Source organism: Phocoena phocoena, chromosome 2 (genome assembly GCF_963924675.1).
Source record: "Phocoena phocoena chromosome 2, mPhoPho1.1, whole genome shotgun sequence".
Taxonomy (NCBI): Eukaryota; Metazoa; Chordata; class Mammalia; order Artiodactyla; family Phocoenidae; genus Phocoena; species Phocoena phocoena.
In genome coordinates, this window is record NC_089220.1 from 87739757 (window position 1) to 87754068 (window position 14312).

The 14312-nt window shown below is 51.5% G+C and overlaps 2 protein-coding genes across 2 annotated transcripts; one reads left to right on the forward strand and one right to left on the reverse strand.

The window, feature by feature from the left end:
• Window positions 1-34: 34 nt before the first annotated feature.
• LOC136143119 (dual oxidase maturation factor 2-like) lies at window positions 35-3540 on the forward strand. Its single transcript, XM_065901417.1, has 6 exons — window positions 35-181; window positions 1265-1322; window positions 1617-1751; window positions 2011-2224; window positions 2579-2793; window positions 3149-3540. The coding sequence occupies exons 1-6, from the start codon at window positions 35-37 to the stop codon at window positions 3340-3342; spliced, it is 963 nt and encodes a 320-aa protein (XP_065757489.1). The 3' UTR covers window positions 3343-3540.
• A 934-nt stretch (window positions 3541-4474) lies between these two features.
• LOC136118458 (dual oxidase maturation factor 1-like) lies at window positions 4475-7763 on the reverse strand. The gene is given in 7 exon segments (XM_065871719.1): window positions 4475-4760; window positions 4762-4825; window positions 5526-5719; window positions 5984-6182; window positions 6437-6571; window positions 7240-7297; window positions 7617-7763. Coding segments are annotated over 7 exon segments (1083 nt in total).
• Between the last annotated feature and the right edge of the window lie 6549 nt (window positions 7764-14312).

The following is a 14312-nucleotide window of genomic DNA, read 5'->3' on the forward strand; positions in this document are numbered from 1 at the left end:
CACTGGAACAGACCCAGCTCGGCCGGGTTGCATCATGACTCTGTGGAACGGTGTGCTGCCCTTCTACCCTCAGCCCCGGCATGCCGCCGGCATCAGCGTCCCGCTACTCATTGTCATTCTGGTGTTCTTGGCCTTGGCTGCCAGCTTCCTACTCATCTTACCCGGGATTCGTGGCCACTCGGTAAGGGGGTACTAGAAGTTTAGGTCTGGGGGTGGAGGGTGTCAAGGACAGCATGTCTCTGGAGGATAGGACAGTTAAGACAGCGGCAAGATCTTCCATGCACTGAAGCACTGAACCAGACAGGTGGAGCATAGGCAGAAGTCCGGCCCAGCAAGCACCCCTTCCCAAGGTTAGGGAGAGGTCCCATACAAGACATCCGGAGGCTGACCCCAGCTGGAACATTCAGGAGGCTGCTGCAGAGAGTGGGTGCCCAGCCCAGTAATCCTGGGGCCAATTCTAGTCTTCACATGCTGCAGGGGTCTCCTGCCTCTCCTCAGGCTGCACCTCCACTCCCATCCCACTCCCATCCCGACCTCAGGTGATGACCTTCTGGCCAAGAGGACAGAAACCAGCAGCTCATACTGCTGTGTTTCACCTGTGCACTGGGTTGAGTCATGTGTGTGGGAGCCCCCATCCTAATGACAGAGATTTCTCCACAGAAATTTCTTCGAAGTTGTAGCAGACTGGGCACTTTTTCTTAGATTCCCTCCTCTCCCAGAGCCTAAGTTGTCTGTTTTTCAAGTCTAGGAGGACCTAGCCTCCCTGAGTCTTGTGTTTGTTTTCTGGGAAACTGGCACACCTAGTAATATCTGAGAGGTTGTGTTCGCACCTCCTCTACTTGGTGACCAGACCTTGAGGCCTCCCTCTCCTGAGGGAGGTGACCGCTGCCTGCCTAGCACTTCTGGACTCACTGAGCCTCATCATGGCAGTGACCCAAGCAGGAGGTGGGACCAGGGCTGAAGAGGAAAGGGGATGAAGGTGGTGGGAGAGCAGCAGATAGAGACAGCCCAGTTGCAGGGTGGACTGGAAAATGGGGCTGGGAGGCAGAATCATGCAGCCAGAAAACATTAGAAAATGCCAGTGGCTCAGAGGGACTTGCATGACTTGCCTTCAGCCTTTAAAGGTCAGGAATGTAACTGGGAAAAGTGGGCAAGAGAGGGAAGTTGCAGAAGCACTAAAGGCCCGGGTGGCATGGGGTCAATGGAGAGCTTGGGGAGTCTGGTTGGGCAGTACCCAGGCCTGACCCGTTTCCTGTTCCTGCAGCGCTGGTTCTGGTTAGTGAGAGTTCTCCTCAGCCTGTTCATAGGAGCAGAAATTGTGGGTGAGTGTGTGATGCAGCGGAGGGGGAGAGGACCCGGGGTGAGGAAGGAGGTGGCCTGAGGACACCTGGGAAAATGGAGAACTGGGGATGGGTTCCCGCTCCCTCTTCCCATTCTCTTTCTAGTGGGCTCCTTCTATTGCCCACTCTTCCACCCTTACCGTGTATATCCCTTTGGACTCCTAGACCCCCCCATCTCTGTGCAGTGTCCCAACTCCCATCACCACCCTCCCAATCCCGTCTCCCCAATCTTCTCCCTAACCTTTCCCCTCCCCCACGGTTTGCCTCTCCCCACAGCGGTACACTTCAGCACAGAATGGTCAGTGGGCAGAGTTAGCACCGATACATCCTACAAGGCCTTCAGTGCGGCACGCGTCCGAGCCCACGTCGGTCTGCACGTGGGCCTGGAGGGCGTTAATGTTACACTCACAGGTGAGGAGCTGCGGTGAAGTGAACTCCTGAGGTTGACAGACACCATGGTTGGGGGTGTGTGGCAGGCAGGGGCAGCTGGAGGACCCGTGAGGACAGCTCCCACAAGCTCATATAGAATAGCTTTCGGCTCTCATTGATTTGTGTTTTCCCCAACCGCTGCCAAACCTATTTCTCTCAAGATTCTCACTCTCCTATCCGAATCCGCTTAGTTGCCCGGTCCTCGCTGTACGCAGCCGGGTGACGACGACGCCCTCCGCAGGGGACCCAGTGCAGCAGTTGAACGAGACCATCGACTACAACGAGCAGTTCATTTGGCGGATCGGCGAAAACTATGCTGGGGCGTACACGGAGGCATTGCAGAAGGGGCTGCCGGATCCAGTTCTCTATCTGGCGGAGAAGTTCACTCCGAGCAGCCCCTGCGGGGTTTACCGCCAGTACCGCTTGGCGGGACACTACGCCTCGGCCACGCTGTGGTGAGCGCGGAAAGAAGACACTTTGCGTACTTGCGTGCGCGCGTGCGTGTGGCGGGGGTCGGGGTGGGGGCATGTGAGCCGGAGGATGTGAGCTACAGTTACAGACCGACGCGCTTGGGGTGAGAGTTGCCGCCTCGCGGGCAGATGGTCACGAGGTCCGTACAGACCGTGGGAATCCGAAGAGACCCAGCAATGGCTGGGCGCCGGCTACTCCCCTCCAGTGTTTCCCTGCGCCTCCGCCATCCCAGCCCCGGGCTTTTGTTCTGGGGCCGGGAGGTAGGGGAGGCGAGCCCGTGGGAACCCGAGCGGTCTGGGGGAATCCGGCTCACAGCTCCGCTGGTCCCCTCCCCGCAGGGTGGCGTTCTGCTTCTGGCTCCTCTCCAACGTGCTGCTCTCCATGCCGGTCCCGCACTACGGAGGCCTGGCTCTCCTGATCACAGGCGCCTTCGCACTCTTCTCCGTCTTCTCCTTCGCCTCCATCTCCAGCGTGTCTCTCTGCCAGCTCCGCCTTGGCTCCTCCGAGCTCACCACTCACTACGGTGCCGCCTTTTGGATCACGCTGGCCACGGGTGAGGACCGAGGGAACCGGCCCCCGGGTGTCTGGGGGCAGAGACGAGATTTTTCCAGCGTGCACTTTCCGGTTTGCATAATGAGTTCACATATATTATCTAATTTGCCCCTCTCAGTAGTTCGTAGAGGCAGGCACTGTTGTGCCTATTTTACAGAGGAGGGGAAGGGAGTTCGGAAGGGTTCGGTATCTTGCCCCAGTGGCGTGCGAACCCGTGTATCATGTATGCCATATTAGAGGTCTTTCCGTGGTGCGTGTGTCTGGGGAAGAAACGCAAATACTTCCAATAGATGGAGTCGGGCGGCCGGGTTCTGGAGCCCTGACCGCCCTCTTTACCCGCGACTGCGCTAACGCAGGCATCCTGTGCCTCCTCCTCGGAGCTGCGGTGCTGAGTCTCCACTACGCTCGGACCAGCGCTCTTCGCACCTTCTTGGATGGAAGCGTCAAGGGCCTCGAAAGTCAGGCGAAAGGGAGCTCTCCTCTCATCCTCAACAACCCACTGCATAAGCAGTTCTGGGGCTCAGACTTAACCATCAGTACTAACCTGTGAAAGGGACTCAACCTCGGACTCCTACTCTGCCTTGGTCCCCCGCAGGCCGGGGAGCAGTGCCCACCGGGCCTGGGGAGCTCCGGGAGGGCACTGAGCTGGGGGTGCGGGGGGAAAGGGCCAGTGGCCTCAGATGTGCCGCCTGCACCCGGGTAAGAGTCTCCCAGGGTGAGCTGTAAATAAACTTTCTTCTTTTTTTTTTAAACTTTCCCCCATTATTTTCCATGGCTTTTCAAGGCTTTTCGGGATACGAGCTCTGGGGAGACTTCCCTGGGTTGGAGGCAGCCTCTCTCTCTGCATTGCCACAGACACCGGATTCTCTGTGTCTGAAGAAGGCAGAGTAACCCGGGAAAGGGTCTGGGAGAGGGTGCCCTCTAGTGAGCCCAGAGAAGAACAATCAGAGCCTGCATCTTCCTGAGCTACCCCAAGTGGATGGTAGCAGTGACCAGGCAGGTCATTCCCCCGCACCTTCACCCCCGCTGGCCCTGTGGGATCCCCCTCTGCTGGCCCAGCTGAGGGGGCTAAGAAGAAATGGCATTTTGGAGTTTATTCACTAGCTTCACTTTATTCATTAAAGGGGTGGTGTCTGAGGGCCGAGGTAAATGTCAGCAAGGCATAAAGCTGTAAACCCCGGGATTTTTTGTTTGTTTGTTTTAGGTCCTTGGCAAGTCCCACAGTCTTATTTGGCAGATTTGAGAACTGAAGCTCAGAGAGGATGGGGCACAATCGGTTAATATTAGATCTAGAACAAGAAGTTTGGTCTCTCCTCCCTCGCAGTGCGTTCATTGTACCAAGAGATCACACAAGCTGGGCAAGTGAAGGGAGAACAAAAGGGAGCCAGGAAAAAGGAAAACGAGAGATGCAGAGGGATGAGAGGGAACACGGGAGAATCGCACTATAAGCCCCCCGTACACGTATGTCATCATGTGGGTGGAGCTGGGTTTCAGTAAATGGCACCTCGAAGAGGCAAAGCCCCAAGGGAGGACAGGGTAGCTGGGCAGAAGGAGGGGCAGCCCCTGCTTGGTCTCATCACGCGTGGCAACAGGGTTTATGGCAGCCCCAACATCTGCCTTAGGGCTTTTTATTTTGTTTCATGTTTTAACATCAATAGGAAGAGCCTCTTTTCCTACTCCACCTACACATTGGGGCTGGGAACCTGATACAACCCATCCTGCAGGCAGTTCTGGTGGTGTTTTGGGGGGGTTCCCAGTGAAGTCTGGAGCCAGATTGGAAGTCCAGGTGGCCACCAGGGAGATGAACTTTCCAGGGCACAGTCAGACTCCTCACAGGGCACCTCAGAGGAAGCCTCTGACAGAGGAATGTCCTGGGGCTCGGGACTGTCAGCTGTGGACCTGTAGCGAGGGCTCAGGAGTCCCCCTTCCTCAGGATCCCACTCCAGGACAGGGTCCTCTCCCACAGTGGCTGAAGAAAGCCTGCAGCCTGTGGGCCACCACCATGGCCAGGCCCAGCAGCACACAGAGCAGGCCTGGGGATGAGGCAACAAGTATCCCGCCTTAGTGATAGTAACACCTTCGCAAGGACATCTTCTGCTAAGAGCATTAAGACCCCTCTTAAGGGAAGCCTATATCGTCCCTGCTTCAGGGCAACTTAGGCTCCGAGAAGTGACTGGCATAGGGTCATATGGCTGGTGTGGCTCTGTTGCTCTGAGTTTTTGGACTCTAAACCCAGTGCTCCTTCAATTACATCCCAGGAGAGAGAGAGAGAGAGAGAGAGAGAGAGAGAGAGAGAACTCTGAAAACAGAGAAACCCTGGGGGGAGGGCAGGACAGGAGAGGACAATAAAACTGCAGGGCAATTTAAGGCTATGTGAAATAGGCACAGAGAAGTGTTCTAGGAATGGGGGACACAGAGAAGAGTGTTTGGGGGAAGGGGGGACATGAGATCGTAAGATCTGGGGAAGAGCTGGGTGAACAGAGCGTTAAGGGATGAGGGACATGACAGAGACAGAGATAAGACACAGGGGAGTAGGGATATATGAGGAGGGAGGGGCTGTGGGTCTGAGAAGGGGAAACACAGCGATGAGGGATCTAAGACGGAGGGGGCTCTAAAGAGGGGAGAGGTCCCCAGAAGTGCCTCTCAGTCCCTGGAGGCAGACGCTCAACCCCACGGACCTGACGGGCCCCAGCCCTGAGTCCTCCCATCCCTGCCTTCAGGATTGGGCGTCACCTGTGGTCAATGTGATCCAGTAGGCAGGCCCACGGTGAGTGTGCAGTGTGGCAGTGCCCAAGCGTAGGGGACAGGGCAGGGTGAGTGACATGGCCGTGGAGAAGAAGAGCAGTCCCAACAGCTGGAAGACACCCGTGGCCAGCACAGGCATGGACAGCATCACATCCGCCAGCAGCCAGCAGAGGAATGCCACCCTGGAGAGCCAGGGGAAGGCTGGCCCAGGCACCTCTACCTTGTTTGGGGTGAACTTCTACCTGGAGGGGCCCAGGTGGAGGACACCCCAAAGAGGTGAGGTAGGGATTCCTGCCTGTGGGCTTCCCGCCTGTGGGCTTCCCAACCAAGCACCGTGGTGACTGGTGCCAGACTGTCCCACTAGGGGTCTCCACATGAGTGGGGGAGAGATGGGTAGGAACCCCACTCCTGGGTCTAGGCCAGCAGGGCCTCCGTCCCACCCTCACCACAGTGTGGCCGAGGTGTAGTGTCCCGCCAGGCGGTACTGGCCATGCAGGCCACACGGGCTGTGTGGGGTGAACTTCTCGGCCAGGTAGAGCACAGGGTCTGGCAGCCCCTTCTCCAGTGCCTTGGCATACTCCTCGGCGTAGTTCTCCCCCAGGCGCCAGGTGGACTCCTTGTTGTAACAGCCAGTCTCCGGGGTCCCTGGGGAATGGAGCAGCCGTGCCCAGCAGGGACCCGAGGGCCAGAGTGGGTATTTACCTGGGCAGAGGCTTATCACACTGGAAGAGGACCAGGCTCTGGTCTCAAGTGAGAGAAGGCAGCTTCTGAGGCCTGAGAACTTCCCTTCCTACCTCCCCCGGCCCGGATCCTAGAGCTCTTTAGACCACACCCAACATAGATCCCAAAGTCGCAGAGCAGAGGCTTTCCCTTCCTCCCAGGCAAGAGCCTCCTCTCACCCGTGAGCGTGATGTTGACTCCTCCCAGCCCAATCTGCAGCCCCACAGCGGTGCTGATGCATTCCGAACTGAAGGCCTTGTATGATGTGTTGGTGCTGACCTGGCCCACAGACCACTCAGAACTGAAATTCATGGCTGGGGTTGGGGAGTTTGATGTTCAGGAACTCAGGGAGGTCTGGGCATTGCTGGGTTAGTCAGAGGGAGAGCTGCAAGGGGACCATGTCAGTTTTGCTCATAGTTGTGTATCCATTTACCCGCCTAGGACCTGGCTCATGGTAAGTTTGCCAACAATAGGTATGGGATGAATAAATGAATAAATGGGTCAGAATCTAATATCTCCCCTGGTCATAATCCTCTTCCCCCTGTCCTCCCTTCCTGCCCCCATATAGGGAGAACTACTCAAGCAGCTGGGGCAGGAAACATTAACATAATAAACCATGCTGGGCAAACACAGAGAGCTTCAACATAGAGACTTTCTATGTTTCCTATTGCCTGATCCCCAAAGCAAAGCAAGCAGCCCTCCACCATTCTCTCCCTCCAGCCTCCGCAGACCCTGTCCCCAAAGGCATTCATTTTGACCTGCTTTCCTCTGAATAAATATGTTAGGAAGGTTGGAGAGATGCATCCAGGAGGCTTGCACCTGTCAGGGCAAAGGTAGATGTGAGGGGATAAGGCCAGGGTGAGGGAGGCGTGCGGGTAGGGAGGTCTGGAAGCCCACCCTGAAGCAGAGCCTCTGTGAGGGAGACAGGATAGAAGAGATGGGATGCAGGCAGCTGCCCAAGTCAGCTACACTCCACACTTACCCAGGATCACAGCTCCAATGAATAAGCTGGTCACTACTCGCAGGATCCAGAACAGCCTCTGCATCACAGGGTGGGCGGGTTTAGGATGGAGCACCCTCCTTCCAAATCCACCCTTTCTCTTTCCAGACTCGGGAAGTGTGTTCTAGAACTGAGGTCACTTGGTCACCAGAGATCAAAGTGTCTGGCCCATAATAGATACTCAGTAATTATCTGTTGAATCAATGAGCAGGGAGCTCTCTGCTGGGAGGGTGGGTGACGCTTTCTCGGGACTAGAATCTCTTTCCTGAATCTGATTGTAATCAGAAAGTCTGGCCCCCTCACCTCGAGGCCGAGGTCTCTCTGGGGCTGGGGTCTCCAGGGCTGGTTTTGTTTCTCACCATCTTGCCCCGAATGCCTGGCAGGATGATGATGAAGGTGACCAGTGAAGTCATAAAGATGGTGATGATGATGGCCAAGGTGGTGACCATTGGGAAGTTCGGCTTGGGGCCAGCGTAGAAGGGGAATGTGTGTCCCAAAGCAGCCATTCTGGTGGGGTTGTTCAGGGGAGGCGGATGCTCTACAACAACAGGTGTTTACTGAGTGCCCTCTATGTGCCACACACTGTTCTTGGGGCCAGAGATCCAGCAGAGAATAAACCAGACCCTTCTTCTCTGTTGCTCACCAGACGCCACTGTTACTGCCATTTCCGCTACCCCTCAGCCATCCATCTCCACGTGTTTTTAGCTGTGAGAGAATAAGGGTCTTGGCAATCAGTCTCTGTCACTCCATGCTCCCTTGCTAACCCCCAGGTCCCCTAAACCAGTGCCACCACTACCCTCCAGGCTTCTCTGCTTCCTCTGGGACTGTCTTAAGAAATGTAATTCTCTTTTATCTCCTTCAGGCCTCCAGCACAAGCAGACGGATCACAGAACATAGAAAGAGCTATATTTTCTGTCAAGAGAAGGCATAAGGCTGAAAGATGGTACAGATACAAAAAGGTTGGCTTTCCTTCTCACTCCCCAAAGAACAAAGGCAAGATAGCTCTGCTAAGTATATAATCCAACTTCATCATCAGAGGGCTGATTCCCAGACCTGGCACTGCCCAGGCTGGTCTGACAAGCTTTCTCGGGCACTCTGGCTCCTGTTCTGGCAACTCGAGAGCAATCGAGCTGAACTGAGCTCACCTCAATAGGCACTGAAGGAGCCTGCCCTCCACTAGGGCACAGTGCTGGGGCCAGATGTCCTTCTACCCCACACATCATCAACAGCAGCCTTCCTCCTTGATTTAAGTTCCTAGGCTTCATTTCAGGTCAAACCCTGGCTTAGCTCTTTTCTGTCTGTCCCCTGATCTCAGAGCTATTTTGGCTCTAGTTTGTCTCTTTGCAGACAGGATATTGGGGAAATGGCACCTAAATTTACTGTGCTTTGTTAAATCCAGACAGAATGATTGCAAGACATGCCATTATTTTAAGTACCACAAAGAAAGAAAGAGGAAAAAACACTGCCAATTAAACAATGACAGCCATCGCTGGTGAAACACACCTCAATTTCAGAGATGTCAAAATGTGAAAAAAAAAATGCATCTTACAATCAACGAACCCAGCTCTGCTCATTTCCCTGTGTATAATCTGTACTGGGGCCTTGGTACCCAGGAGGCTCTGTAAGTTACAGTCTGACCAGGTAGTGTCTTGTTAAGTGATACAGTGAAAGAATAAGCTTAGAAGTTTAGCAGCTCTGTGTTTGAATTCTGCCTTTGCCTCTTCAAGTTACAGAGACTTGGGTGTATTTTAAAAATAGGGATGATGATAATGTTTACTTCATAGGGTCATTGTGAATATGAAACAAGATTGTGTCTGTAAAGTGTTAAGAATAGTACCTGGAACAGAATAATATTAATAAATGGAAGCTACCAGATTGGGAAGGAGGGGACATTTCATTACTCCATTTCTCTCTTTCACCAATCCTTCTTGATGGGAACCCTGGGCAGGAATCAGTTCTGGTTCTTCACTGACTGATTTTTTTTTCTTTTATTTTTAAATTTTTTTGGCCACACTGCATGGAGTGTGGGATCTAGGTTCCCAGACCAGGGATTGAACCTGCACCCCTGCATTGGAATCCTGGGGTCTTAACCATTGGACCGACAGGAAAGTCTCATTCACTGACTGATTTTATAACTGGACAGGCAAATGACAACCTCCCTGTTTCTTGGGTTCCTCCTCTACAGTTGGATATGATGATCTCCAGGACCCATTCTAGTTCTAAATTCTGTGATTCTCTATGACACATCGGAGCTCCCAACGTCTCTCTCTCCTTCTAGGCTGGGCACCTCCTTGTGCTGTCTCTGGGGAGTAGCATGGTATCAGGCAGAGATAAAGAGACAGTTTAAATGTTTAATTCTGTCTTTTGGGCAAGTGAAATAAACGCCGTCTCAGTTTTAACATGAAGTTTTGCTTTTTTTCCTTAACTCTTCAACTCTCCCATTCCAGAGGAATGTGTATCTCCTTTCTTCTTGGGCTCTGACTCCAATCCTGCCTGCCTTCACCACCACCTTTCTCATCAGTTCTCCCCCTTTCTCTTGGTGACTTTTCAGCTTCTCTTTCTCTGCTGGCTCTTTCTCTCAAGGATATGCTTACATTTCTCCCATCTTAAGAACACAAAGAAAAGGAACTCTTTCTCTTGACCTTTTGGGTCCCCTCCAGCTACTATCTTATGCCACCCTCTCCCTTTCACAGCCAGGCTTTTGGGAAGAAGAATAGTCTATGTATGTCCACTGCCTTATTTCCTCAGTGAATCTGGCTTCTTCCCATCCCCAACTTCTCTCTTTTAGGTTACCAAGCGCTAAATCTAAAGGGAAATTTTCACTTTTCATCATTCTTGATCTCTCTGTAGTAATTCCTCTTTCTTCAGGCTTCCTCCTGAGCCTCCATGACACCACGTTCTCCTGGGTCTCCTGCCTTTGGCCAATCCTTCTGTGGCTCCTTTGCTAGTTCTTTCTCCCCTCTTAAACATTTATGCTCCCTAGGATTCTGTCTTGACTCTCTTCTTCCAGCGCTCTTCACGATTCCCTCGGCAAGTTCATCCATTCCCATGGCTGAGGCTTCTCAAATCTATGTCTCCACGTAGACCCCCTACTTGGGCTCCAAACACAAAAGGGCCAGCTATCCTCTGGACATTTCACTTGGCTGTTCCAAGGATGCCTTGGATTTAACAGGTCCCAAACTGAATTCACGGTCTCCACTCTGCTTTTTCTTCTGTTTTATTTGTCTCTTTGGTGGCGTCACCACCTCATCAATCAAATAAGCCAGAGAGCTGAACCATCTTACCTCCTAAATATTTCTTGAAATCACCCAAGCATTTCCTTCCCTACTGCCTCTGCCCTAATTCAGCCTCATCCTATCTGGCCCGGTGCCACAACAATTCTTCTAACAAGCAAATCTAATCATTTCACGTCTTTGCTCTGGGTTAAATCTAATCTTCTCACCATCACATGCAAAGTCCTTTGTGATCTGGTCCCACCTGCACTTCCATCTCCATCTTTTGTGCAATCTAATCTCTAGCCATACTAAACTACTGGCCTCTCCCTGAATCTGACACGCTCTTTCAAGCCTTCGTGCCTTTGTATATGCTGTTTCCTCTCTCTGGAATGCTCGTACTCCCATGGCAAACTCTTCACCCATCAAGTCTCAGCTTGTGTTACCACCTCTGTGAAATTTCCTCTGACGTCATCAGGCCAGTGTAGGTGTTCCCACCTCTAATGTTCTGACGGCATTCTGAACATACCTTCACAATCACAATAATGACACTGCACTCTGTTTGAACGTTTAGAACCCATTAGCTTCTAATCTCCTAAAGGGCGACGACTTTGTCTTTCCATCTTTGCATCCCCTGCATGCAGCATATACTTACCAATCAGTCTGTGGATGGAATGGATGAATATATGAATGAACGGGTCCCTATCCCTGCGAGAGGCATCTTCTGTTTTGCACACAAGAGGGAGCTGTGCTCCCTCACTGCCCTCTATCATAATCATTCAACATTAACTATCACCAACATAGGGCTAAGGACTGGACAGGAAGGGATTTGACCAACCCTGTCAATTTTTAGTGCTTTCACAAAATTTTCAGAAAGCCTCTTCCAACAGCTGGAGTCTCCAAAGCATGAATGTTCATGTTTAATTGAATCTGAAACATAAATTTCAACTCCAGCTGGAGATAAGTAAGAATCTGAGGATTAAATTATTTTGTAAAAGATGTGATAGTGATACTTATCTATTTAATATTTATTTTATTTTACTGTTTATTTATTTATTTGGCTGTGCCGGGTCTTAGTTGCGGCATGTGGGATCTTTTTAGTTGCAGCATGCAGGCTCTTAGTTGCGGCATGCACGTGGGATCTAGTTCCCTGACCAGGCATCAAACCCGGGCCCCCTGCATTGGGAGCGTGGAGTCTTAACCACTGGACCACCAAGGAAGTCCCAATGATACTTATTTTAAAGCAGATATTTATTGGTCTAAGAATTTTTTATTTATGACACCTAGACTGAAGCCGTTACAATTTTGATGGAAGGCTATATGATTTAGGAAAGGCTATAAAATGTAGAATATCTTGGTTAATATAGGAAGATAAAGCAAGTCTGAATATATAGTATTCAAGTAAGAGTAAATGTTATATGCTGGAATTTCAAAAACAAATATTTGCAACATAGGCAAATAATAAAGGTGCAATGTATTTTGATCAGGGTCATGTATTAGCATTATTCCTGCATTTACTTCAAAGAGAGCTTATAAAATATTTTATAAGAATGGCTCATCTCTATTAACATGATGATTCAAAGAAACACTAACAAAAGGGTTTCTGTATCTTAAGCACAGAAGAGCATGTTAACTTATCTCCAATTCTCCAAAACATTAAAATTGACTAAAGCAAAAAGACAGTTGGTGAATAAAATTTACCTTAATTCCTTCTTGTTCAGTTTAATGAATTAGGTCTTCTTTAATCTACATTGCCCAATTTAAAGTTAATTTTTATTGACCCTGATCCTAATTTGGTTTTAATTATTAAGCTAAGAGGCCTCCTGCATGAAGAGGTGGGACTGAAATGAAAAGTTCCCACACCCAATAATCCTGCTTTTCCTACAAAGCTTGTAGTTTCCCTTGGGAACATCTTCCTCCCTGGCTTGCCAAGGAGGGTCTGACAGTAGAATTTTTCTAATCTGAGAGAAATCTCATGTCAATCTTCACTCCACCACTTCTCCCCTAGCTGACTACCATGACTGTTATATTGATATAAATAGATACTAATATAAATAAGCACAGGATACAGTCAGACATACACCTGCAGGTTCATATAAACAGAAATACAGACACAAGAAGGAAGGAGTTCCCAGTAACAGATCTCTAGACACAAAAACGCTGCATCAGAGGCTCCTGTGACAAAACTGAGGTGCTTTATCACAGGGTGGGCCAATCCCTACACTTTGGGGGTTCTCCTTTCTCACCTGGCCTGGAGAGGTAAGGGACACCTTTTCCCTTTCTGAACTCCCTTGAAATACTAAAGCATTTCTCATACTCAGTTGCATTTCAGATACAGTTACCCATTCCTTACCTACCACAGGAGAAGTGGGGTTCCTGTGTGTGTATGAGGGATGGCCAAGAAATAAGGCTACAATCTTTTAAGGAAATATAGCCTAGTACAAGCTCCAGACTTCAGCATTCAAAGTTCTTATGTACTTTCTTAATGCGCTGTGGCCTCTGGTAACTTCACAGGGATTTCTTCCTGAAGTCTTCCCCTGACTGCCTTCCCCTTCTTCTAGAACCCATAAAGACTACTAATTCTCTACAAAGGGGGAGTGGGTGACATTCTTGGAGTTGCCAAGAGCTCTTATTGGTGATACAGACCTACTAGAATGTGATGGTTTATTTCTCTGGTTAGGGTGGACCCCATTCAAAGTTTACGGCTCTGGATGGCTAAGGGGACCCTGTCCAGAACTCCTGTCCCAGTCTCTTTTCTTCAAGAAGGTGTGTGGACGTGTGTATGTGTGCCTTTGCACCGAAGTGGGAGTTAAGTGGAGAAAGAGAACAAGATCTGAAAAGCACATTGGGGTAGGAATCCCTAACAAGGGCTGTGGTGTGTGAGGAGCCTTGGGGTGCTGAATCACGCCAGTCAAACTATCTAGACTCCAGTTAAGCAGAGATAAACCTTGGGACCTTATTAAGTTTGTTGTTGTTGTTTTGTTTGTTTGCCTGTTCTTAGTTTCTCACTATACTTTGTTTTTGAACTCCCACTAGGTCTGAACTTGGTCTGGGCGGATGCAGGAAGTGCGCCTCTAGGGGCCGGGGCGGGGACAACACTTCAAGGTACCCTCCAAAACCCACCCGGACCGCACAGACCCCAGCAGGCGCATCCCCGCCACTCAAACCCGGACCGCTGTTTCCTACCTTCGTCTCTTCTAAACACTGCGTGCCTCGCAGCACGCGCAGCTCTCCCCCTCGTGGTGGAACCTCACACGCAGCGCCCCCGGGGATGGGATAGAGAAGGAACCAGGTCTGGACTTTCTGTCGCCCAAAGCGCACGCCCTTTCTCCTGGCGGGGCTCTCTTCCAACCCCCACTCTTCTAACTCACTTAAGTACTAGACTATGACCAGACAAACCAGGTCCGGGATGCTTTCCCGCCCTTCCCCCAGCCCCCTACTCCAAGTAGCCTCAACCTACTCAGACCGCACCCGAGGCTCTGAGGCGCTGCGCTCGCCCCCACCCAGCCTGGGACAGAAAAAGGACGGGTGCACGAGAATCGTGTCCTACGCAGCCATCCCTCGGACCCCTGCTTCTCCTCGCCCCTTGCCCACAACCCCGGGCAGTTCTAGCACAAACCTAGCTGTGCAATCCGGGGTCCGGCAGGGCGCGGGAGGCGCTCGAGGGCGGTGAGACCCCCGAGATCTCACGAGGACCTCCGGGGGGTGGGTGTTACCACGGACTCTTAAAGGGTCTTAGGACGGATGCCTTGCTCGAACGCGTGGCCTGGTCTGCAGGCGCTGACCGATCCTCTTGGTCTTAGAGCCCAGATCCGCCCGCGTGGAGAGGATTTGGGGGACGCC

Excerpts from the sequence above, each read along its gene's own strand:
- LOC136143119 (XM_065901417.1), top strand. The coding sequence starts at position 35 with ATGACTCTGTGGAACGGTGTGCTGCCCTTCTACCCTCAGCCCCGGCAT. Across the intron at positions 1,323-1,616 it reads CATAGGAGCAGAAATTGTGG|CGGTACACTTCAGCACAGAA; the intron begins GTGAGTGTGTGA and ends CTCTCCCCACAG. Across the intron at positions 2,794-3,148 it reads TTGGATCACGCTGGCCACGG|GCATCCTGTGCCTCCTCCTC; the intron begins GTGAGGACCGAG and ends GCGCTAACGCAG.